At 42.5% G+C, this 24,693-nt stretch overlaps 1 protein-coding gene across 1 annotated transcript in view; it reads right to left on the bottom strand.

The window, feature by feature from the left end:
- The window catches only part of ADAMTS12 (ADAM metallopeptidase with thrombospondin type 1 motif 12), a 315,216-nt gene that overhangs the window by 4,874 nt on the left and 285,649 nt on the right, over nucleotides 1-24,693 (bottom strand). Inside the window, 4 exon segments of the mRNA XM_070587073.1 lie at nucleotides 6,828-6,987; nucleotides 14,320-14,463; nucleotides 16,116-16,292; nucleotides 24,385-24,537. Coding sequence (XP_070443174.1) covers nucleotides 6,828-6,987; nucleotides 14,320-14,463; nucleotides 16,116-16,292; nucleotides 24,385-24,537 — 634 coding nt within the window.

Raw genomic sequence — 24,693 nt, 5'->3', positions numbered from 1 at the left:
TTCTATTCTAACTAGCTCTGGGCAAATAAGTCTCTCAAGTTTTTGGCCCTGCTTTCCTTATACATGAAGGAAGGAAGTGGACTAGACTTCTCAGGGTCTGTCAACCCACACATCCTATGGGTGGTAGTCAGACGGCACTGGCCCACGTACTCCTGGTCTGGAAAGAAGTCAGTGAGGCCCAAATAGATTTTTCTCCTATAAAGTGAAATTGTTTCAAACATTGCTTGAGTACCTCTCAGAGCTCTGGTTGCCTTTCTTTCTTCTTTACAGAAAATATTTGAATAGTCTTGAAGAAAAGCTTTTTCACAAATAAGCTGTTGTCCTTTGTAAATGGAACTGTCAGTAAAAGTAGAAATTGAGATAATGTCCCCTTTACCCAAAACCTGTGACAGTATTTTTTCTTCTCTATGCTTTTTATCACCTTCAGGTCATGAAGGCAAAAATGCTTTTTATCTCCTCAGAACTCATCATTCCCTTGGCTGTGCCTTGTTTTGGGGGGAAGAAATGAATGTCTTCCATTAGCTGTCAGAATTCCATTTTGTTTGCCAGTTTTAAATATACTTAGGAATAGGTTACATATGTTGTTCCTAGAACCCTAACCTCTTCATTGCTGATCCTTTTCTTCTACAGGCCTCCTCTTTAAGCCTATTATAAAAAGCAGTCTTTCCTAAAATCCCGCAGGAAACTTCCTTACATGCTCTGACGTTTCAGAAAAAGTCCATGTTTCAGCCACGTATTCCCATCGTGCAATAGGAAAGTGAGTTCTTCATCTCCCACATCCCCACCAGAGCAGCAGGCATTCTCCATGGGGCCTGGGCCATTGTTCACGTGGGCTGCTGTTCAGAACAGGGCAAGGATTCCTTCCTATGCTTCTGGCTTTGGAACAGGGCGCAGCATGGAAGCCTGGGTGTCACGGGGCTGCTCCAATTTCTTAGCCACCCCCTTCTGAAGCCCTTGTGGATGGTGGATGGAGAAGGTGCCTCTGGGTAGCTCTTTGCTCCACATTCTCCCTGCCCAGAGTAAGTGAGTGCTCTGGGACTACTTTAGGAAAGGAAGAAGACAGAAAAAGTGTGAAAGTGCAGCTTGCATCCTCATCTCTCCACAAAGCTTCTTTTGGCGGTGCTGGATCCCTTCTATCCCAATCTCCAAACTTGTATTATTATTGTCACATTTGCTCAAATGTGACATTACGTTCTATCTTGAACTGTTCTGTAAATGGTGTATGAGTCTTTTCTGCTAAGGGCTAAAGTGTGATCTCTCTCAAGGGCGTCTACTGTTATAAAAAGGGCCTCCCAGAGGCCCCCAAAGTGTTTAACCCTGTTGTGGGTTGAATTTTGTCCTCCAAAGTTTAAGTGTCCCCCAAAGTTGAAGTCCTAACCATTGGTACCTGTGAATGTGACCTTATTTGGAAATATTTCTTTGCAGTTGTAAATTAAGATGAGGTCATACTGGAATAGGGTGGGCCCTTAATTCAACATGACTGGTGTCCTTATAATAGGAAAAGAGACAGACACACACAGTGAAGAGAAAGCCATATGAGGCACACGGAGGGAAGATGGCCATGTGATGATGGAGGCAGAGATTGGAGCTATGCAGCTATAAGCCAAGAAAAGCCAAGGATTGCTGGCAACCACCAGAAGCTAAGAGAGAGAGCATGGCCTTGTCAAGACCTTAATTTCGGACTTCTAGTCTCCAGAACTGCGAAAGAATAAATTTGTGTTGTTTTAAGCCACGTAGCTTCTGGTAGTTTGTTATGGTAGCCCTAGGAAAGTAAGGCATTCCCCTTCCCATGACAATAATAATAACATAGGTAAATTTATTAAGCACTTACCACATACTAGGCAATGGGCTTGACAAATACTATCTCATTTGATCCTCGTTGATGTTTACTTGTAGGCGTATCTACTTTTCTCCTTTTAAAAACTAAGGGTTCCAGAGAGGCTTAGTAACTGGCTCAACATCCCATAGCTTATAATGTAGATGGTGACACTGGAATTTGAATGTTGCCTCAGTGCCTCTAAAGCTCTGCCAGCAAGAGAATGAAACTCTTATACTAGTGATAAACGAGGAGGGGATCACATGGACAGGTCTTCCCTGACCAGAGCATCTTCATTTGCTCAACACAAGGCCCCACTTGCCAGGTTAGGCAAGTGACATGACTGAAAGAGGCTCAACCACGCCTGGTATCCTCACCAGATCTTGGGGACTCTGAGATCGTGAGCCCTGCTTTTCAATGGTCCTCAGAGCCCTGGGAACATGCTAGGTCCTAGGGTCCTCCTGTTTGAGAGTGAAGGACTTGAAGGAAGAGTGGAAGATAGTGGTGGTCTATTTTGGGAGCCTATGTTCCAGGCCTGTGTTTAGCAGCTCATTTAGACAATGACCATGAGCCCAACATCACGGCATGGCTTAATTGCACCAGTTCTCCTTGTTATTGTAAAACAATGAAGGCTTGTTGTGTTCATCAGCTAACTGGATCCCAGCCAAAGCACACGCAATGCTTATAATTAGGGGCAACTTGGAGAGCAGATGCCAATTTGCCTCTGCCTGTTCAATAGAAACCATTTTTGGAAATTTTAAGGGACAGTTTAAGCTTGTTTCCTTGCTGTTGGCTGTGTCTATGTTGGACAGATAATATTCTGCCCACAAAAGAAAATTGAAAAACAATTTCAGTGTTGTTGACAAATACAGTTTCTGTAAGACTTTGGGTTCCTTGAGGCCAAGAGCTGTGTCATACTCATTACTGTATCCTCCATTTTTAGCACTTGCCTGAAGTTTATATATCTTGTGATCAGTAATATTTGTTGAATAAATGAATGAATGAAATCCTACTCATCTGGAAGAATATCCTTCAGTAGAAAGTGTGCTGACACAAATGTTCATTGGGTCAACTTTGGCCCTAAGTACTGTCCCAAGGAAAGTACTATCACTTTCCTTATTCTTTTTCTTGCCTTTTGTACTTCTCATCCCCAAATTAAAACAACAACAACAACAAAAACCCAGGAATGGCGTGCATAAGAGTTATGCTTTTGTTTTTTAATCATTATGAATGTAATGCCTAGAATATAGCTGATACTCAGTAAATATTTCTGGATGAACTTTTTTTTTTAACCCAGATACTTGGAAAGTGTCTTATAGTCCCTACTATGGAAATGGTAGTTCTGATTTAGATTTTAAGTCATTAACAATTTAGATGGCACCTAAAGGAAGTAAAATGGCCTGGAGGACAGGAAACCTTACTTGAATTCTGACCTTAAAAGATGGATATGGGGTACATTTATTGTGCTGGCTGGCTGACAAGAATCTGGGCATTGAATGACTAATTTTCAAAGCACTTTACAGGGCACAGGAGGCAGAGTGGGTGACTGGCTCTGGCTCTCTAAACCAAGGAATTTCTTGCAGCTGCTCTTTCATGTCGTTTCTATATGAGTAAGCATGGCTCTGCCTTCAAGAGAAGCTAGTAATTAACTTTTGCTGCCCTGATAATTGTTGGTGGAGTGGAATTCATTGTTACTTACATGCACTGTCAGCCAACTGTTAGTCACCATCTCTTCAGTGTGAGATTTTAAGATAAAAAATACCAGGTATGCATTTAACCCAGTTTTGATTATTGACGATTGCATTGTCCAGCAATAAGACAGTTACACACAATCTACATATAATTTAAAAATAACAACCCATAACACTAGGTATGGTCAACGAAGACTATGTTGTTGCTTCAATTATATAAAAATTGTCACAACATAGAAGGATTCTATCGCCTCAACATTTAAAAACACGGTACCATAGAAGGTGATGAGATGACATGAAAGGAAGAGAGTCTCAAATTGGCCTCTTTGTCTAGAACAGGATGCTTCTCAAACTTTAATGTGCATCCAAATTATCTGGGGATCTTGTTTAAATGCAGATTCTGATTCAGTAGGTCTGGGGTGAGGCCTAAGATCCTGCATTTCTGATAAGCTCCCAGGTGATGCCAGTGCAGCTAGTCCAGGGACCACACTTTGAGTAGCAAGAGTCTGGAAGAATAAAAATTCGCAACACTTCTGAAAAAGAGCCCTAGGTAGCCTCTCTTAGAGTTTCATGTAAGGTCAATAATAGCCAGCCTGAAATGCAAGTTGGTCAGAAAAGAAAGAAGTTGCACATGATAATCATACTGAAAGCATTTTTCCCTTCAATGCATTGCATTCAGGATTTCCAACCAAGATCTCAATCCTGGCCTCCACAGCTATGTAGAAAACCCATCACCAGACACTCCTACCTAAATGATCCATAGGCCCCTCAACAAACATGGCCCAAACACAACTCATTTCCTTTCCGCATTCCCAAACCCACTCCTGGGCGTCCTCTCCTAATGGCATTCCAAAGAATGCCATTCTTTTGGCATCTACTCAGCTGCCCAATTCAGAAATCTGGGTTTTATTCTCCTTCTTCTTTCCCCAGATACAAAGTCCCATCAAGTCTCTCTTTTAAGTAGTTCTTGAATTCATTTACTTCTCTCTACCTGCACTTCTACTGCCCTAGTTCATGCATATACACCTCTTGCTTGGGATACAGTTGCAGTCTCCTGTCTTCCTTCTCTATCTTTCACATTGCAGCCTGCATGACTTTCTTTTCTTTACTCCCCTGTTTGGAATACTTCAATGGCTCCTTTCTGTCCTAGGCATAAAGTCCAAATTCTTCAGCATGCTTCACAATGCTCTTTATCCCCTTGCTCCAACTCACCTCTCCAGCCCTACTGTTTCTTAACTCCCCTTGAACTTTGTACTTGGGTTAGACTTACGTGCCATGACATTGTATTCTTCCCAGTTATTGCGGAAACTGAAAGCTCTCCTGGAACCTCTCATCTGACCTCTACTTGTCCTTCACTTCCTCTGGAGGCCTTCCCTGCTGTCCCCAGTCAAAGTTCAGTGCCGTTCCCAAGTACTCTCATAACATCCTTACCTCCCTTATCAGTGTTTGTCACTGGTCTGTAGTTTTGTTCCTTTTTTGACATTACGTTCAGCACACAGTAAGTGCCCAACAAATATTTGTTAAATAAACGCATGATGTGTAAATCAACAACTCCTAGGGAAAATCTTCTCAAGATAGTAACACCAATGGCAGTCTCTTTTGAATGCCATGCCTCGGTACTTGCAAGGAGGCGAGGAGCAGATTCACAGAGCACAAGTTTCACTACCTCTCATCTTTAAGAATCTGTGGAAAAAGACTACCACTGTGTACAACCAACATGCTGCCTTTTCAAGAGCAGCATGACCTGTGGTTGACGTTTCATAGTCAATTCTTTAATTAGGAACAGACTAAATTCATCTTGACGCTCTAAATCCCAATTTCTGGACCACATCTACAAGAGACATTCTCCACTTTGCAACTGATGTAAGTAACTATCAAAAAATCCTCTCTCCCTGCCTGTTAACTTTCTCTCTAGGTTTTTAAATTAATTTAGAAATCTCATATATGGGTGAAGACGAAAATATCAAAGAAATGGACATTAGAGTTTGTGGCTGAACCCACTCACTCATGGATAAGTAAACTGTAGTTTATTGAGATGAAGTAACTTGCCCGAGGGAGGTAACTCAGCCAGTTTGTGATGGAGATTTTTTCAAGTGCACTTAATACATGCCATTTAAAATCTCCCCAACTTTGTAAGGCTTGTGTTGTTACTCCCTTTATACCGAAAAGGAGACTGAGGCTCAGCAAGTTAAGTACATTGCCAAGGTCACGTAGATAGCAAATTGCTATGATGGGATGCAAATCCATTGCTGTCTGATTCCAAAGCTGGATTCTTTCCACCTCTGAGGAAGAGGCATGTGAAGACTGAGGAGGAGACCTGGCTTGGCGTTCTGGCTTTGGTACCACCCCAACATGTAATCACAAACAGTGCCACTTAACGTCTCCAGGCTGCAGTCTAACATGCTTAAAATGACTAAGGTGACCATATGTCATTCATATTTCAGAAGCTTTTTGAAAGTGAAAGTTGAAGGTAGCAGACAACAGTGACGTTCCACCCTTCAGATCTCCCTCCTTGGATTTTTGTCCATTTCCATGCGTCATGCCCAACCCCCACCCAAGTCCCAGCATCCCTGTTCTTTAGCCTCTAATACCCAGAGACCCTGGCTCTTTTGCAGGACTGCCCACAGGCTACTGGAGATGCTTTGTCTCTCCACAAAGACCCTTAAATACTTGCAAATTCACTTCCCCTGGGGTGGCCATTGGCCAATGGCTGAAGAGTGTGGGATTGTGAAAGTCCAGCTGGCTGGCCTCAGGGGCAGACAACTCTGAGACATAACTTACACCCTGGAGCTCCCCTGTGGGACCAGGCTGAAGCTAGGACTGTGCCTGAGATGACAGCCTGGCCATGCTACCTTCCTTTTCCGTCTTGCTTCCTCCATTCCTTTAATGCTCTTCCCTGGGAGCACTTCCTTACTGAATCCCTTGCACATAAATTTGCACCTCAGAGTCTGTTTCTGGGCAACCTGACCTGAGACAGTGGAGCTAGCTGGATAAGGAGGGCCATTCAGTACCTGACTGGGTTCCTGAGAAAGGCTGGAGCATCTCTCAGAAGTCTTGAATAAATAGATGAGATTCTCACCTGTGTGGGATGACGTCAGTGTGAACGGACTTTGAGAAAGGAAAATGGATGAGATAACCCCTCAAGGAATTCAAGTCAAACCTCACCAAATCAGGCAGCTTGCTCCCAGGGGAGCTGGTTGGCCTCTTCAGCATTAAGATTCCGGCTCAGCAAAGGGGACTGAAACTGTCCGCAAATTCAGTCATGGAGGACAACTTATTAATGAAAAGCCTTCTCCCCCTGAGCAAAGACATTCACCCACCGTCACTCTTCCTGCAGGCCTGCCGGTTGCATTTTTGGAATTCCGGAGGTCTGGGCTCATGATCACACAGGCATTGGTCTTGGTCTTCCGTTTTATTGTCCTCTGAGGAGACGCAATGGACAGTCCTCTTCTGAAAGCCACCTCCACAGGAAGCGGTGCACTGGGAGAGAGGGCGCATGGAGAGAGTCAGGATTCTTGCCCAGGATGTTCCCATAGAACACCTCTAACCCTACTGCGGTCAAACAGAGGAAAGTCTCAATCATCAGAATCTTTTTGAAGTAGTCATAGAATAAAGGTGCTAATAATTTGGAGATGTGAATTTAGGAAGAGTTTATATTGTAGATTGTGTGGATTGAATTCAGCTTAATTCACTATTGGGTTCTCTGAAGAATATGGACAAAGGTTCAACTGCAAGCAAAATAGAAAAAAATGTCATCTCTGGGCCCTGGTGCCTCAGCAATCCAGTTTCTCTGAACTAGTTTTGATGTGGGGGTGGGAATCAGATGTGAGGAAAGGCGAGAGAGCTATAAGAGAAGCTGAGAGCAGGATAAAAAGAGAAGTGGGAGAGGAAAGCCATGGTGGAATGGAGAGAGCATTTGGAATGGACCTAGCTGGACCATGTGTGGTCTCAAGCCATTCTAACAGATAAGACTCCACCGTGACATCATGATGGCCGCCTGCAAGCAGAAGGGAGACTCTCTGGCCTGTGAAAACAGCTTATATAAGATGATTCCTAGGGATGGAAGAAAACATGTCTGAATTTACTATATATACTCTTTAAAAAATCATTTTTATTGTGGCAAAATATATAAAACATAAAATATACTATTTTAACCATTTTTAAGTATACAGTTCAGTGCCCTAAGCACATTCACATTGTTGTGCAATCATTACCACTATCTATCTCTAGAACTTTTTCATCTTCCCAAACTGAAACTCTGTACCTATGAAGTAAGAACTCCTCATCTCCCACCCGACCCATGTAGCCCCTGGCAACCACCATTCTATTTTTTGTCTCTATGAATTTGACTATGGTAGGTACTCACATAAGTAGGGTCATACAACATTGTCCTTTTGTGATTTGCTTATTTCAATGAGCATAATGTCTTCAAGCTTCCTCCATGTTATAGCATGTGCTAGAATTTCCTTTTTTTTTAATATAAGATTGGCATCTGAGCTAACAACTGTTGCCAATCTTTTTTTTTTTTTTCTGCTTTATGTCCCTAAATTCCCCCGGTACATAGTTGTATATCTTAGCTGTGGGTCCTGCTAGTTGTGCTATGTGGGATGCCTCCTCAATGTGGCCTGACGAGCGGTGCCATGTCCGCGCCTAGGATCCGAACCCACGAAACCCTGGGCCACCTAAGCAGAGCATGAGAACTTAACCACTCGGCCACGGGGCCGGCCCCTAGAATTTCCTTTTTAAGGTGGAATAATATTCCATTTATATATATACCACATTTTTCTTATCCATTCATCCATTGATAGATACTTGGATTGCTTCCACCTCTTGGCTATTGTGAACCACATATACTCTCAGGATTTACATTCTATTTCATGTTTTATTACTTTCAGCCTCATCTTTATTATATAATCAAAATCTCCCAGAGGGCAGAAACCAGTTCCTCTTTCTTCATCCTGCATGGCAATTAGACAAGTGCTAAACACAGCCTGAGACTCAACAAATGCTCATTCATTGATTGGCCAAAAAAGACTGCTGCATGGCAGATTCTGGAAAAATCACTAGGCCCAAAAGATTTCATTTGATCACCTAGCACCTTAGATTAAAAAAAATACCCACACTGGGACACCACTGATAAACTCAGAATATTCCTACCCAACGCTATTTCCCACAGAACTCCCATATGACATAAGAAGAGAAATACCAAATTTTTCTGAACATCCACTGCTTTATTTTATTCTACTCTTCATAAAGCGGAGAACATGGTCACCATGGAAGCTCATGTTTGTTTTATAAAGTCAGATATTTCTATGATTAAAGCTGAAGGTAATTTTATCCAGTGAATTCATCTCAAATTCTCCATGGATACCAACAAGTAAGAAATAACTACTCAGCTGATGCTGAGTTAATAAAATTGTGCAATAGAGGAAAGAACAAAGGAAATTAATCAAGCCAGAACCTGATAAAGAGCACTGGACCAGGATTCAGTAGACTTCGGCTTTTTAACTCACTGGACGTGGTCCTGGATCATTCACTCAACCTCTCTCTTTCTTCCTCTGTAAAATGACGTTGTTAGACAACGAACAAATGACTTCCTTTCCTGCTTTCTGCTTCTAAGAGTCCGATGGAACAAGGCTGGCTGGTTTTGAGTGTTGAAGTCATGCAGGCCCTCTTAGGCAGGGTAAATTAAGACAGAAGTGCTAATTCCAAGCCAAGCACAAAAATAAGCAGACAGGTCACTCTCCGTGCATTTATTAGCGAATTAAAAATGACTTTTGATTAAGGAGATGCATGAATTTGTGTTGTATTTAATTGGAGGATCAAGCAGGAAGCATGGTGCTGATTTGAGTTTTGTTAATTGTGATAATGCTGTGAGTTTGGAGTTTTAGAGAGAAGGTACACCTCTCTTAATGCTCAGTTCCACTTCTTTGGATCCAGTAAAAATAAGGGATCTTTGTGCAGAACTAAGCACCCAACATAGGGATGGGGCTTAGCTGGGGCTTAGTTCCCAGCTAAAGCTACTGAGTAACTGAATTGATCGCACCCTACACTGAACTCTGCACTAGCCTCATTCAGTCCTGGATGCTCCATCCAGTGAGAGTACAAGGCTCCTCTGCAGCTGGCCTGTTTGGAAACGTTGATTCCCAGGGGTCAGCAGATGATCAGCAAAGACTCTCCCTATGAGAAGCTATAAAACTCATACACGAAGACTGGACTCTTATTGCTGCCACTCAACCAACAGAGAACAAATGGAGAAACGATTTGGAGTTTTATAACTGGTGCAAACTAATGAAACCTCTTCACTGAATAATTTTCCTGCACTTACTATTAATATATGGCAGGTACTGTTCGAGGTGCGTAGGAAATATCCTTGAGTTCGATCCTTGAAACAACCATGTAAAATAAGATCTGTTTTCTGGTTTTATTGATATAGAAACAGTTCCTCCTCTCCCCGACTTTTCCCCTTTTTATGACACCATTTAGTGAAAGACATGGAGATTCATGTCCTTCAGATTTGGAAAGTTTTTCTTGTATTAATTCTTTGATAATTTCCTGACTTTCATTCCATCTCCATTCTCCCTTCTGAAATCTTACTATTTCAATATTGCACCTCATATCCTGATCCTCTAATGTCTTTATCTTTTATCTCATTTTCTTTTTGTCTTTCTTTTCCTTTTCTTGAGAGATTTCTTCACATTATTTTCCCAATCTTCTGCTTAAATTCTTACTTTTGCTATTCTAAAAATTTTCTAAGTTCTCCTTATATTCCTTTTATACAGCTTCAACAAGAAGCTAGGTCATGGATATAGACTCTTATTTCTCTAAAGAGATTAATTACCTATTTTTTTTCTTTTTGGCTTGAGGAAGATTGTCCCTGAGCTAACATGTATGCCAATCTTCTTCTATTTTGCATTTGGGGCACTGCCACAGCCTGGCTTGATAAGTAGGTCTGCAACTGGGATCTGAACCCACGACATGAGTCCTGGGCTGCCGAAGTGGAGCACATGAACTTAACCACTATGCAACTGGACCAGCCTCCTAATTATAATTTTTTAGGGAGAGTTCATTGATTTCTTTCATGGTCTCTATTCCTCTCAGTTCCTTTTGTTTGGTTTGGTTTGTTATTTTGTCCTTGGTGTGCTCTTGGTTTGTTATTTTGCCCTCAGGTTTTCTCAAATGTCCCATAATCCTAGGCTATCTATTTATATTTAAGATGAGGCACCTAAGAGTTGATTGGAAGTTCCATGGTGGCAGTTATTGAGAGGTGGCCTTATCCAAGGTGATCGGGAAGAGATTTACGATGCAGGATTTTTGCTCTTGACGCTAAGGTGTCACCCGCCTTTGTGGAGCTCAGTTAGGGGAGGGAGACATCACTCTATTTACTGTGTGTATTTTCACTTAATTATTGATAAGACGAGGCCTTTTTCCCCCACCAACTGTGCCTGATTCCAAGGTCTCTCTTGGTTTACTTCTCCAGAGAGAAGACCTCCAGGCTACGTTTGGGATGTAGGAAAGCATCTAAAGATCCAACTGCTTCTCCTACAAAGTTTCAACCAACTCCCTTTTTCCCTCACCCTCACCCCTGCCTTCAGAGGCACCTGGGAAATCTCTGCTATAGACAGTTTTTATTTTTCTCTGGCGTCTAAGTCAACTGTAAGTTTGGTTATCTGCTTCCAACTTCCAAAATTTTTTTAACCCCTCTCTCTGCCATTGTCTCCTCTCCTCTTTGTCTTTGTGCCACTTTTAGTTTTTTAATCTCTTCTGCCTATTTAATGGAGTCTTGGGAACAGAAGCAAATGTATATGTTCAATCCATCTACATGTCTTACTTGAACCCAATAATTGTCTTTTTCGCTTCTTAATAGATCGTGGAGGTCAAGAGCAATTCCAAAGGCTGGCTTGGTAGGTGTGACCCATCCTCCATGCCCCCTATTCTTTGATACACACAATAGACGAGTTCTAAATACACGGCTCTTCTAAGGAAAGTTGAACTCATATCCACCCCCAAGAGACTGCTATCTCTAACTCCCTCTACAGAAATTTTGAACTTCTGCTGTTGAAAAGTTTTGAATCTCAGAAATATAGATCAACTCATTCTTGAAAGGGTTGTACTATAATAAATTCATAAATTAACCAGTTCTTCCATCGATGGACATTTAAATTATTTTCAGGAATTGCTATTACAAACAACATGGCAATGAACATCCTTTACAATCATCTAGGACTACATTTCATGGAATATTTGTGGGCTAAATTATTAGAGGTAGAATTGCTGGGTCAGATGTCTATGTATTTTAAGTTTCTTGCTGATTTTAATACTTTCTGTTCTAACTTCACACAGATGATTATAACTGAAGAAAGGCACTGGAATTCTGGCTGAAAAACAACCACACAAAACCCCACAATTTACGTCAGCACTACTTAACTGTCAAAATGAGGGGCAGGCTGCATTCTTACTGGAAAATGGGGATTTTTTGACAATTTCCTCTTCTCTGTGTGTACCCTAAGAGTTCGATATGCTTCACACATCATTTCTATTGTCATATTTACTGGGCTATCATTATCATTCTTGCCAGAAAGGAAACTGCCTTGTCCAACTTTCCTTTACAGTGAATGATAAAGCATTAGAGCCTCAGGGAAGTGAGTGAAACTTAAAAATGTTCATCTGTAGCTTTTAATCTTCTATGGAATTTTATCCTCCCGAATGGGCCCAAATTTATAGCATTTTCATGACAGTTCACATTGCATCAAATTTTCTCTTCTAGTGGTCACATTTTATGTGATTAGTGATGCTTATATTGTTCCACAGGGCTCCGGGGTATTTATGAAGAACATAATCCTTAAACACAGCTTCATTTGTTGGGTACAATCTTTTCAGGTTGTGAAATCTAAGATGGATGAAGAAAATTGGCTGTGGAATAATTGAATTGCTAATGAATAAGAAATAAAGTAAATTTCCAAGGGAGATATTATAAGATGTCTAGATGTAAAGTAATTAAATGACATTATATGAAAAAAAATACAACTACATAACATTTTCTGTGGTTCACATGATCACGGGCATGGGGTGAAAGCTGGGTACTGGCCCTGGCAGACAGCTTAGGAGGATGTGTAAGCAGAACTTGCTCTGACACCAGAATCTCCTTTGGCAATTCATCATGAATCAGCATTAGAGGCCAATGAAAATAGGGCATTTATAGAAAATGCGATGGGTCCCGTCTGTCCAAGGGAATGCTTGACGGCATTCTTCTTCGCCTACTAGGTATTGTTTTTAAGTTATGAAAATAAAATATGCATTTTTTATTTGTTGCAGGTTAACTGATTAGTGCACAATGTTCTTTTAGCAGTAATGAATCATCTCGTTCTTCCTAGATTTGAGTGGGGTAGTATCCAGAGAACAACATGACCTTGAGTTGGATGAGCCAGCAGGAGCCTTTTTTAAGAGTGTGTGCCAGCTTTCAAATTGATCACGGCTATGCAGGTACAACTACACAGCTATGAACAACGAGAATTACTAAGAATACAGCAACCTAAAAATATCTGGAGGCATTATGTTTGGCCAAATACTGCATGGGCCTGTGTTATAATTATAACCATAAAAATATACTTACACAGAACAAGTTACTTTTAAAAAATATTAATAGTTGAGGGGTTAGTGTATCAGATTCTCTTGGTTGCCCCCATTTCCCAGCTGCTGGACTTTGATCTGCCCCGCCTAAGGTGGTAATCAACTTCATGGAAGCACAACCCATTGGCCTGAACCTCGTGTCCATGTTATGCGCCTCTCACCTCCTGATTCTGGGCTTTCTTGTTGCCAAGAGACGTGAGACACAGTAGGACCTGCACAGTGCCCACACACAAATAACCCAGGGCAATGAGGGATACTAACCATCTAAGGCTTACCCAATCCTGGGAGACAGGAGCCAGTAGAAAATCTCCTCTCCTCCTGCCCCTGGACAAACCACCTTAAGAGGCAATCGTTATGCAGTTTTTATAAGGCCTTCTTTTGAGAGGAAGCAACAAGTTGCTCCTGCAACCAAGCATGTTCCAATAGGAGAAGTGGTCCGTCTGGTAATGATTCCCCTCCTTCCTTGCCCCCTCCTTCTTTTCTATCACTCCTGCTCCCCTGGCATTGTATTTCCTAATAACCTGTTCTATTTTGCCTCAAGACTATTTTCTAGAGAATACAGGATAAGACAAGTCAGAGTGATGGCAGAATCTGTCTATGGGAGAATTTTCTTTATGTTCAGTATCACTGATACCGTGTTATTTATGCAATAAATAAACTTTGTAAGAATAATAAATCTTTCCCTCATTTACAGCTTAGTTATTTTGTTTTTCTCTTCATCAAATAGGCTGGCCATCTGGCAAACTGATTTGTGGGTTGACAAGAGACCTGAAACTCACTTCGAGCTTCGAGCTTCAGGGCAAATGTGACCCCTATTTGCTCTCGAAAGAGCCAAAGAATCCAAGATGTCAGGGCCCAAAATAGCCTTTCCTTAGGCTTTGTGTCTCTGGGATAATTTTGGTATTTGATCTTTTCTCTTTTGAAAGCATTTGATCTTTTTCTCTTCTGAACTCAAGACAGTAAACATTGACTACCACGTCACCTATGGATGAACTTTTCGCAGACTTAGAGATATTTGATGGCAAAAAAGTACCAGAACTAAAATGTATAGAAACACACTGCAAATCAATGGAGACATTGAACATTTACAATGAAAATATATTACTTTTGAAATCAAAAGAAAACAAATGCTATTTTTTTAAAAGTCTGAAATAAATTGAAGAGAACATGACTGACTCTTACCAGGTCCCAGTGCCCAGTAGCCCAGTGACAACAAGGGTGCACGTTGCAGGGCCTGGTGGATGTGGGTTTTTTTGTCCAGTCACAGAAGTCTCCTGGACAAGTCACTATTCTTTCCTGAACTCCGCCTCCACAGGACCTGGAACACTGAAATACAACAGGGACAGGGGTAGGCAAAAATCACATGGTGACATTTTCAGTGATAAGGGAAGAATTTTGCACTACCATTTTTGTTGTGTACAATGTTATTAAGAATATTAGCATCTGTATTGGAATTGCAGCCTCTGGGCCAGGTTCCTTAGAATGACCACTCAGTCATTTCAAACAACAGCAGTGAAAAGAAATAAAGAGAAGGAAGGAGACTGATAAAGGAAATTCTGAAGCTAAGAGGAGGAGAAAAAAATCAGAAGATGCCAAATAGTTCAACGTCACACACTATGCCAAATAGAAGGAATTTTGGTTAAAACCTAAATGAATCCTCATTCCAGAATGGACATTACATTGTCTGTGTTTTGCCTTCCAGTACGAGTGTCTAGAAACCAAATGTAAAATGTAAATGTGTTTATTATGGTTAGCTCTGACAGCCTAAATGGAGAGCACACATTTGCAATACAGTTTTGTTCATCTCCTACTAAAATGGGATTCAGTCTTCCTTTCCCACTACATAAGCCTTTCGAATTAAATTTGTCCATATTCAGAATAGTGAAATTGATAGGTTTGCTCAGAGTTCTGAGGACTGGCCGTAACGCTCACAACATAAATTCGAGATGACAAGTTGGACTCCTGAAGGGATATAATTCTAAAACATGGCAGGTTTTTGCTCTCTAGGATAATTTTATAAGATATATTATCTCATTTTCCTGAGGTTTCTAGAAGGAAATTAAGTAATTCACCAAGAATCTTTGAAAAGTACTTTGAAAAATCATAGTACTCTGACAAATCTTAATTATGGCCTAGTAACAAGAACAACAAAATAGTTATGGTGGCCAGCATCGTGTCCATCACCTCGGGCATTATGTGTGTGGTGGTTACCACAGAAAACAGGGAAATTATATACAATTAACCCTTTCTGCTCAATAAAAGAGCTAATCTATTGCTCTCACGATAGTCTATCTCTAACTTTGAGAGTCAATATGAATTTTTTCCCATTTATTCATTCTGTTTTTAACCCTATAGGAGGAGAGAGGGGAGGAGTCCCACATTTGGGATCCTTGTGTATACCTATATGTGTGTTTAAAGATTCAGGGCCAACTGGCTTAGTAATCTCCAGGAAAAGAGGGTGCAGAAGGTATAAACCAGTGGTTCTCAAAGTGTGGTACCCAGACCAGCAGCTTCAGCATCTTCTGGGTATTGGTTAGAAATGCGAAATTTCAGGCCCCATCCAAGACCTCTGAATTGGACACTCTGGGGATGGAGTCCAGACATCTGTGTGTTGACAAACCCTCCAGGTGATTCTGAAGCATGCTCAAGTTTGAGAACTGCTGGCGCAGGGACATTCCCACAGCTTAAATGCATCTTCTATGCAAGTAGTCTGGGCTGCTTGACATTCACCGAAGGGACCCAGAACATTCCCATGACTGCAGTCCATTAGATAGTGTGTGTAGGCCGAGCAGCATCATGACGACTCAGGGTCATCACACACCTAAAGGTTCAGCCTCCCCAACACAGTGTCAGGCCACTGAATGGAGGCCAGTCATTGGCATGATGCACATGTGGCCTTCTCTGACTTCTAGACTCACATGGTAACACAGAGACTCACGTTTGCCTGGTTGTGTGGATGGTGTATCTAGGGGCCATACCTGGCTCCAGGGCTCCACCTGCCACTCCTCACAGGGCTCCGTGTTACAGCTCATGCTCAGTGGGGGAGGAATGCCGGCCAGGAACTGGCAGTGAAACGGCCTCAGGCTCCGGTGATCCCGGCTGTCCACACACTGAATCTCCCGGATCTGGAAGCCCCCACTGCAGTTTCTGGAGCACTGTATGGAGAGCAAGAGAAAAAGGGATACCTGAGTCCCTGGTGTCAGGCCTTCAATCCGCTGATTCCCAGAGGTTTCACAAAGCACCATGAAATCCCAGGCTTCCAGTCGTGAAGAGGGGTTAGTTCCAGTTGAAGTGAACTCTTTTCCCTCACACGCCCTAGAGAGGAAGTCACTCAAGCACCTCCAGAAGACGAGGCTCCCAGAGTCAGAAAACACAGGTGTGCAAGTGTGAGGGTTTGATATTGGACAGAACTGAGTGAGAGAAGTCCAGTTCTGTCACTCACTCACCGGGAGCCCTTGGGCAAGTCACTGAAAATTCTGAGCCTCAGGTGTCATATCTGTAAACTGGAATAATAACTGTGGCCTCACAGGGCTGTCTGGAGGATTACAGACACTGGGGTTGGCGTGATGCTGGCACAGTGTCCATCTCAGTAGGTGGCTGTTCCCTCTGGTACCTATACTCATTTGAGGCAAACAGGACTGCCCACGGTGGGGACCTCTCTGTCAAGCCGCACTCATCTCTCCCACAGAATCCTGATAAAAACCTCTTTTCTCTGTGACTCTGAAAGCAAGATAGGTTACCATTTTTCAAGGGAAGGGCTATATGAGGGAAATAAACTGAATAACTGCTCAATGGCTTGACACATGGAGTGAGCAAACCCTGTCCTTGTCCCCAACACCATCCTTCCTCTTACGGCTGCCATCGCCTGCCCCCATCACTGAGGGCTTTCTCAGCACATGACTCTGCAAGCCATTACAGGCGCCCTGTCACTGCGCCTCTTCCTGCTGTCTCAGGCAAGGGCACAGTTCACCCGTAGGTTGCTGATTTCCTTGAGATCATGATATACATGGATGTGCCTGGGTCACCTAAAACCAGAGTTAACGTGGTCTATTCTGGAGTACTTCTTTTGTTTACACTCTGACCATATGGATTTTGAAAGTTACTCCACCTCCCACCTGGTTAGATTTTATGGGATCATAACTTGAGCTTCCAAGACTTGGTCTCCAGTCTGTTTAGAATGGCTTGTTTCTGCTGTAGCCCTTCAGCTTGTCTTGCCTCTGCATCCTAGTCTCTCACAGCCAGTCCTGTCTTGTGATATCTTGTCACTACCCACACTCAGGTGGGGACCCAAGGTAGGTGGGATGGAGGCTGACCCCTGTGCTCCTCAGCCCTGCTCCTTCAGATCCCTCGTGGGTGAACAATATGTCCTTGTGGTCCTTATGTCCTGAATGTTCCTTTCTCCATCCTTCCCATTGCCCACTACTGCTCTTCCTTTAGGCCTCAGCTTAAATGTCACCTCCTCAGAGAGGTCTTCCTGGATTACCTTATCTAAAGGAGGCTCTCTCTCTCTTATTATTTATCTCAGCTTCTTCTCTGTTTCCATCACAGGAACTTGAAATTTAGAACAACATTTATTTATTCTGTCCATCCTTTCTATTAGACGGTCACTGCTGTGAAATTGAAACCCTATCTGCCCTGGTCACCATTGTATCCTGAGCATCAAGCATGATGCCAGGCACACCATACATACTTGTTGAATGAATATATGAATTGTGAGAAAAAGACAACCAGGGTACTCCCAGAGGGCTAAGAGATCTCCAGTCAACATGGAGATGAAGAGCATCTTTCTTTACCCTCTCAATCCTTCCGTCGATTATCTGCTTAGCAGTCTTGGTTGAGAAAATGCAGCACCAAGAAAGTATGCCCATTGCTGTTAGGTATGTTTTCATCTGGCCTCCTCTCCACATAGTAAAAGATCGTGCTCTCTTTCCAGCTAGGGTGGAATGGTCATAATTGCAGGGTTGTGGATGGTGAAAGAAAATTCCTCAAAACCTTTCAGTAGAGGTACATCCCCAAATACCTGTTCCCCCTTCTTCTGCCACCTGGCAGATTGCACCAAGTCACCTGACTTCAAACTTTGGCTGTAAAATAGGAAGACAAAAAAGGGGCAGATTGATGTTCAAATTCTTCCATGAATCAAGTGTGTTTAGCTTCTCAGAAATAAGCAACACTTGCCAGATAGCCCCCAAAAACAGAATAAAAACTTCATTTTCCTGCCACTCAATAAGGGCACAGAAGAAAAGTAACTGCCAATTTAAAATTAACCACAGAACGAATGAGAAAGCACGCTAATAATTTTCACACAAAGCAGCCATTTGTCTGACAAAACAGATTTCTGGGAAATGGCATATGTTAAAACAAGAGGGCTCTTTATTAGGAAAAGGGAATTTTAGGGACCGGGCCAGCGGCCTAATAGTTAAGTTTGGCATGCTTCGCTTCGGTGGACCAGGTTTGGTCCCTGGGCATGGATCTACATCCCTCATCCAGCAGCCATGCTGTGGTGGCAACCCACAAAATAGAGAAAGATTGGCACAGATGTTAGCTCAGGGTGAATCTTCCTCAGCAAAAAAAAAGGAATTTTATAAGACATGAGTATAAAATGGGGCTTTATTTTCTTATTTTCCATTTGTTGCTACAATCTGTTATTCTTCTATTTAATTTTCAAATTAGCATTACCCTTTTGCCAAAGAACATATGAAGTCTATTAATATGCTGAAGTAAATAATGAAGGAAGATGCTCACTAAATTTATGACTTTTCTATTCCATTTTCAAAAGGGCCTCTGATTCAGTTAACAAGAGGGAAGTGGCAGGATATTAAATCACTCCACTCCTAATGCTGTTTTGCCTTTGTGTGCTGAATGCCAATTATTATACTCATTTTCTTATTGCCCCATAGGAAGGTCATTTGCATTCATGTTTTCCTAATCTGAAGCCTGTGGACCAGACTGAGGACAAGAGCCAGGTTAATGAGAATAGAAAGATGGCGAATGCCCTGTTGTGACCAGCAGTTTCCCAGTTACCGCATCAGTCTCTAACTGATGTGACCTGTGAACCAGATCAACTGAGAATGAAAAATTGCCTTAGCTTATGGGAGGCACTGGCAGAGATAAAATGAAATCACAACTGTTTCTTCCTTGTGTTGTTTTTGATTTATGAAGTCATCCAGATATGCCTTCCATGGTGGATTCATACAGAGTATGGAGGTGACCATAGGAAAATTAACAAATGTAGGATCAGGAGGTCAACAGTCTGCATTCAAGTACGACCCTGACACCAAGTGGCTACATGACAGTGGATTAATCACTTCACTTCTCTAAGCCTCCATTTCTCCATTGGTATTAAAAGGAGAATAAACTAGATGATTAATCTATCCCAGCATTCTTGAGTGTTACAAGTGTATGAGATTGCCAGATTTGTGCTCTGTTTTGATTTCAGGAATAGTTTCTTGCTCTCCAAGTTGCACAACAAATACTAAACCAGGGTACGGAAAGAACTTCTGCTCCTTTCCATGTGCTAAACAGATTCATAAGACCCTTATGATCAAGTAATTCATTCCAAGCATTGTAGGTTGAACAGCACCAAGTTACATCTGTGCATCTGTCTCCCCACACCACACCCCCAGTTCCTGAGCACTGACTATGTTCCAGGCTCTTATCCCAAACTAAAAGGGGGAAAAGCCACAGAAATGAGTAGAAGCAATGAAGATGATATGGCACAAGTGGGTCATGATCTAATGAGGACACAATGGAGGAAGTGGTCAATTTCACCTGAAGAAGCCAGGAAAGGCTTGAAAAGCTTGAGGTGAATCATGTAAGATGAGTAGATGCTTTCTTGGCTGGCAAAATAAGGTGGGGGACATTCAAAGTGGAGAGAATGGCACATGAGGCACAATGCGGTGAGACAACATGGCTTGTTTGGGAATAGCAAGTGGATCAGAATGCTAGAGCAGAGAGTAGGGGCGGACAAAGAGAGATGGGCAGGGGCCATCATGGAGGATGGAGGGTCTCGTGGTCTGGATATCAGTCCTCAACTAGAGTGGTCTTGAGTTCATGCTTTCTGTGTTCCTAAAGGCTTCAATTTAATTGCCATTTCTCTAACCATTTCTTCTTAGGGATCCCTTAATCTAAAACACTTGGGGTGTCAAGAGAGGTGACAGGTCAGACATACAACAAATTATATCAAGAGTAAAATAGATGCAGTAATTTTGAGTATATTATCCACCTTCCTGCTACTCAATCTTTGCTTTCTGGGGACAGAAGCTCCCCTGTAACATGCAGTTCTATGTTTTGACTTTCGCACATTGGACTTTAATATAAGTTTCTGGGGACATGTCACGTATGAAAGTTGGGGACTGTATATTTAGCAAGACAGGGGCTCTTTCCCCATTTAATTCACTTGTAAAAATTCAGATCTAAAAACTGTAGCTCTGCCACAGACCATCTGTAAAGTCCAATAAACATGGAGACAAGAAGTAGAATAAGACAGAAAGACTAGCAATATATGCAAATACATTAGCAAATATATGAAACCCAAGGCCATAAGGAGAGGCTGCCACTTTCTCTTATTTTCCAGCAAAGCTATGGACAATAAAGTTAACTGTTAAAATAAAATTGCAACATTGCCTAGATGAGAAGACAGATCATTCTAAGAAAAAATGTAAAAATCTTTCTGATTCACTTTGGAAATAATCAAGATCTGTTAGACTTAACTATGAAAAGGGTGGTCTCATTCTAAGAAGCATAATAAAATAGTTGTCAAATCACCAGTTTACAAAACTTCAGAAGGTACAGGCAAAATCAGGACCTGTGTGCAGCTGTGAGTGATGCACAACTTTGGTGTCAAACCCAACCGAGGGGTTTCCAAGCTCATCTCTGTTATTTACTGCATTTCTTTCATCACAAGTATCACTTTTTTCCCCATACAAATTTTAATGCTCTGAAATTGGCATGTGTCTTACAACAGAAGTACATGTTTATTGTGTAGTGTTTCCTTTCTTTCTAAAAATCTGTAATTAAATTGACAACTCGTCCTCAAGTTGATGGTTTCTTAGAACTGGGAGTATTCAGTACTAGCTGCATGATTAAGTGTTAGTTAGTGATTTAAATACTCCAAACCTCCATTTCCTCAGTGGGAATTATAAAGAAGATTCTGTACTAGATGGAAATAAAATCATTTACCTGAAACTCTTGTGCATTGTTGGGCAAGTGGTGGTATTTGGTGAATGCCAGGGCCCAACGTAGGTCAAGTCCTCCAAAGTTCATGGACACTTGGAGCACCTGGTCTGCTTAGTAGCAAGGAGTGGACACCAGCTCAAGCCAGTCACTCCACTGACAGGACTTACTCCACTGTCACCTGTCCACAGGCCTCTTGCCCCAAGTCCAGGAAGCCAGAGGTTAGTAAATGCCTAAGAGCCTGTGCTAACCTTTACCTACAGCTCAAAGTTTGCCTAGGGCTTCATTTGAACAGACTTTTACCACTTACAAAGTTGTTTCACACACATTCTCTCTTTTGATCCTTATAACAACTCTATGAGATAAGCAGAGGCAATATTATCTGCTTCATTTCTCAGAGATGAGAAAACTAAAGCTCCTAAGGGGTTGGATGAATGGACCAGTGTCATATGCTGGTCAGTGACAGAGTGGGGTTGCCAACCCAGATGTGTCTGATCCCAAGCCCAGCGCTGCTTCCAGGATTCAATTCTACAGAACCACGTTTTTCCAAGTACACCTCAGGGACAAACCTGAGGACCATGACCTTGAATTTGTCTCAGACAGATTAATGCATGAAGAGGAAGCAAGCCATTCTGGAAAACTACTTCTAGACATTGTAAAGGTAGAGATCTGAATGTATAGTCTCATTCTACTGTCACATATATGAGAAAATGTCCACAGCAGTTGTTCCAGGCCTCATCAAGGAGAAGAGTGGCACTAGAGACATAAGCCAGTGAACTGCAATTCAGACAGCAGTGGGGATTACTGGTGAGCAACCTGGAGGCCTCAGGTGTGATACCTGTGGGTTCAGGTGAAACCGCAGCATACCCCGTAGTCCTAGGACAATTAAAGTTTCTCTGGATCTGAGGTAGAGGTCAGTGGGACAATGTAGAAGATTCGAGGTAAAATTAGAATTCTTTCCTCTGAGAAAGTATCTGTGAAAAGGTGAACTTGTCAACTTGGCAGAATCTAAACCCTCTGGAGATTTAAAGGCAAAACCAGGGGTCTACTTTCCTCCTCTAGGTTTTGGAGGTTTGCTCCTGAGTGAGCTTAAAAGTCCTGATAGAATAGTGAGACTAGGAAGGCCCTCAAATCTTTCCTAGGGCATCACTGGGACTTCAGACATCCATATGAACCAGCTAATAATGTGGTAGCCAAAAAGGTAGTCAAAAAGGAAAAACAGAAGTCATGTATGCAATATCCATAATAGTAATCAGAAAAAACAAGTCAGGGCAATTGGCTATCAGTAGTTAAATAGTGTCTTTGATGTAAGCTTTATCTGTTATCCTGAGAGAAGAGACATTTTCTTTGCTGATAGGAATGGAGTAACTTTGAGGATTAGATGTTAGATGTGGTGGTTACCACATTCTGGCAGAACTGTCAGAGACAGCTTCTACAAAACCACCAGGCGTGCCACTGGGGTTGATAAATACATTAGCAACCCTCTGGGCCATGAGAGAGAGGAGACCCAGAGACAGACAGGGAAGATGCACTGCCAGCGCAGGGCTTTCCTTAGGAGGTCTGACCCCGGAGAAGAGCTCTGGGATCTCTCATTGAGGGTTTTATACTGGCTAGAATTCCTAGAATTTTACACTGGAGTCACCTTTTCAAAAGCATGAGGTATTTCACGCATCTGTCCTTTTTATGAGCCATGTAATTGCCAAGGAAAGGATTATTCCCAGGGATGGGAAAGTGGAACTTTACGACTTGGTCAACATTTGGCAAGGTCAGGGATAGAAGACGTTTCTTGAGATTTTTCTGGATGTGGAAGAGAATTTGTAGTCAAACATTTAGCCCTTCTTGGATCCTGAGTTTGTTATGAATTGGAAGAGACATAAAAAAGAACTAGCATTCATTCCTGAAAGAAAAATGGCATGCGAACAGAGAAAGAGAGGTTGGCAGGCATCAAAGGAATGCACAGTAACTTTCTCAGGGAGCTCTCCGACTTCCCCTCTATTCCCAAAGTTCACAGCCTTCCTCTGGGAAGAGGCCCAAAGCAGATCAAGGACGTTCCACACTCCTGTCTGCCAGGTGAGTTTGCCAAGAGAACTGGAGATGTCCAGTGAAACACCTCGTGGTCCTGCTTGTCTGGGGACACGAGCTCTCTACTAGATGAGGGTGCTAACATCTAGAGGGGACACCAGCCTCCCCAAACTTCTGGGTGGCTCTTTCTTTTTCCTTCCGTGTCAGGGCACTCATGGGAAATTGGTTCCCCAGAGAGAAGAAAGGGGCCTACAGAGTGTCCTGGGGTTGGGCGTACTTGGCAAACAGAAGGTGCGTACCAAGTTCCTACCTCTGCACCCGCCTCCTGCAGAGTGGCTCTCGACCCCACCGCTGACCAGTGTCCTACAGCTGGGTGTATCCCCAAGGGGCTGTCTCAGCCCCAGCCAGGGTGTCGGGCAGGTTGGGTCTAGTTAGTGTCCCAAAGCACCAAGACTAACTAATCCAAAAACCTGAGACAGCCTTTCACAAGCGACTAGCAGACAGCACAGCACAATGGGGAACCCCAGCCAGACAAGCAGGGACGGTAAAATCACACGTCAAAAAGATCAGTACAGGAAATATATTTTTAAAAGCCAAAATTTTCTTTATGTCTTAGCTTTCTTTTCAATTTGAGTCTGGCAGCTTAAATGGTATACTTGCTTTGTGAACAGCTGCTGAGCCATGATTTAATTATACATCTGATAATGTATAATTATTAATTATAATGCTAAATTTAAGTAATTTAGAAATAGCGTTGCATGCTGGACAAGCAATTAATTACATGAATTTAACTTTTTTTTCCGGTTTATCTAGTAAGGGAAAGGACAGGCAGATAAAGACACATGGGTTAAGAAAAACTCTGTACTTGCTCTAGGACCACTGTGTAACCTGAAGTAGGTCTTTGGTGACACCTATGATTTACTCACCCAAGATTTTATCAAAGAAAAGAAGCAGAAGGGAGGCAGGAAGGTAGAAAGGGAGGAGAGAAACCTGCTCAGCAAATGCCTGTATAAGATTTTTCCCCCGAGAGCTCTGCTGAGCCTGATAAGTTACCTTGCTCCAGTTTCCCACTTTCCAGCCGGCACAGGGACGGAGGTGGCATCTCTTAGCAGGGTCAGGCCTCTGAATGGCCGCACAGTCAGAGTCCAGGTGGGTACTGCATTCCACGTGTCGCCAGTAGGCCCCCAGCCCACAGGTGGTGGAGCACTGCAGGACGAACGAGGAGAGAGAAGACAGAGGCTGAGGCCACTTTCTCAGACACACTCCATAGCCCCCCAGAGTCAGGGTTCTCAGTCTTGTCTGCTCACTAAAATTGCCCACAGAGCTTTTAAAAAATACGAGTGCTGGGGCCGTCGCCCCAGA

The sequence above is a fragment of the Equus przewalskii genome, chromosome 20 (assembly GCF_037783145.1).
Source record: "Equus przewalskii isolate Varuska chromosome 20, EquPr2, whole genome shotgun sequence".
Classification (NCBI taxonomy): Eukaryota; Metazoa; Chordata; class Mammalia; order Perissodactyla; family Equidae; genus Equus; species Equus przewalskii.
Note: the sequence above shows the minus strand (reverse complement) of the source record. Positions and strands in the feature narration are given on the sequence as shown.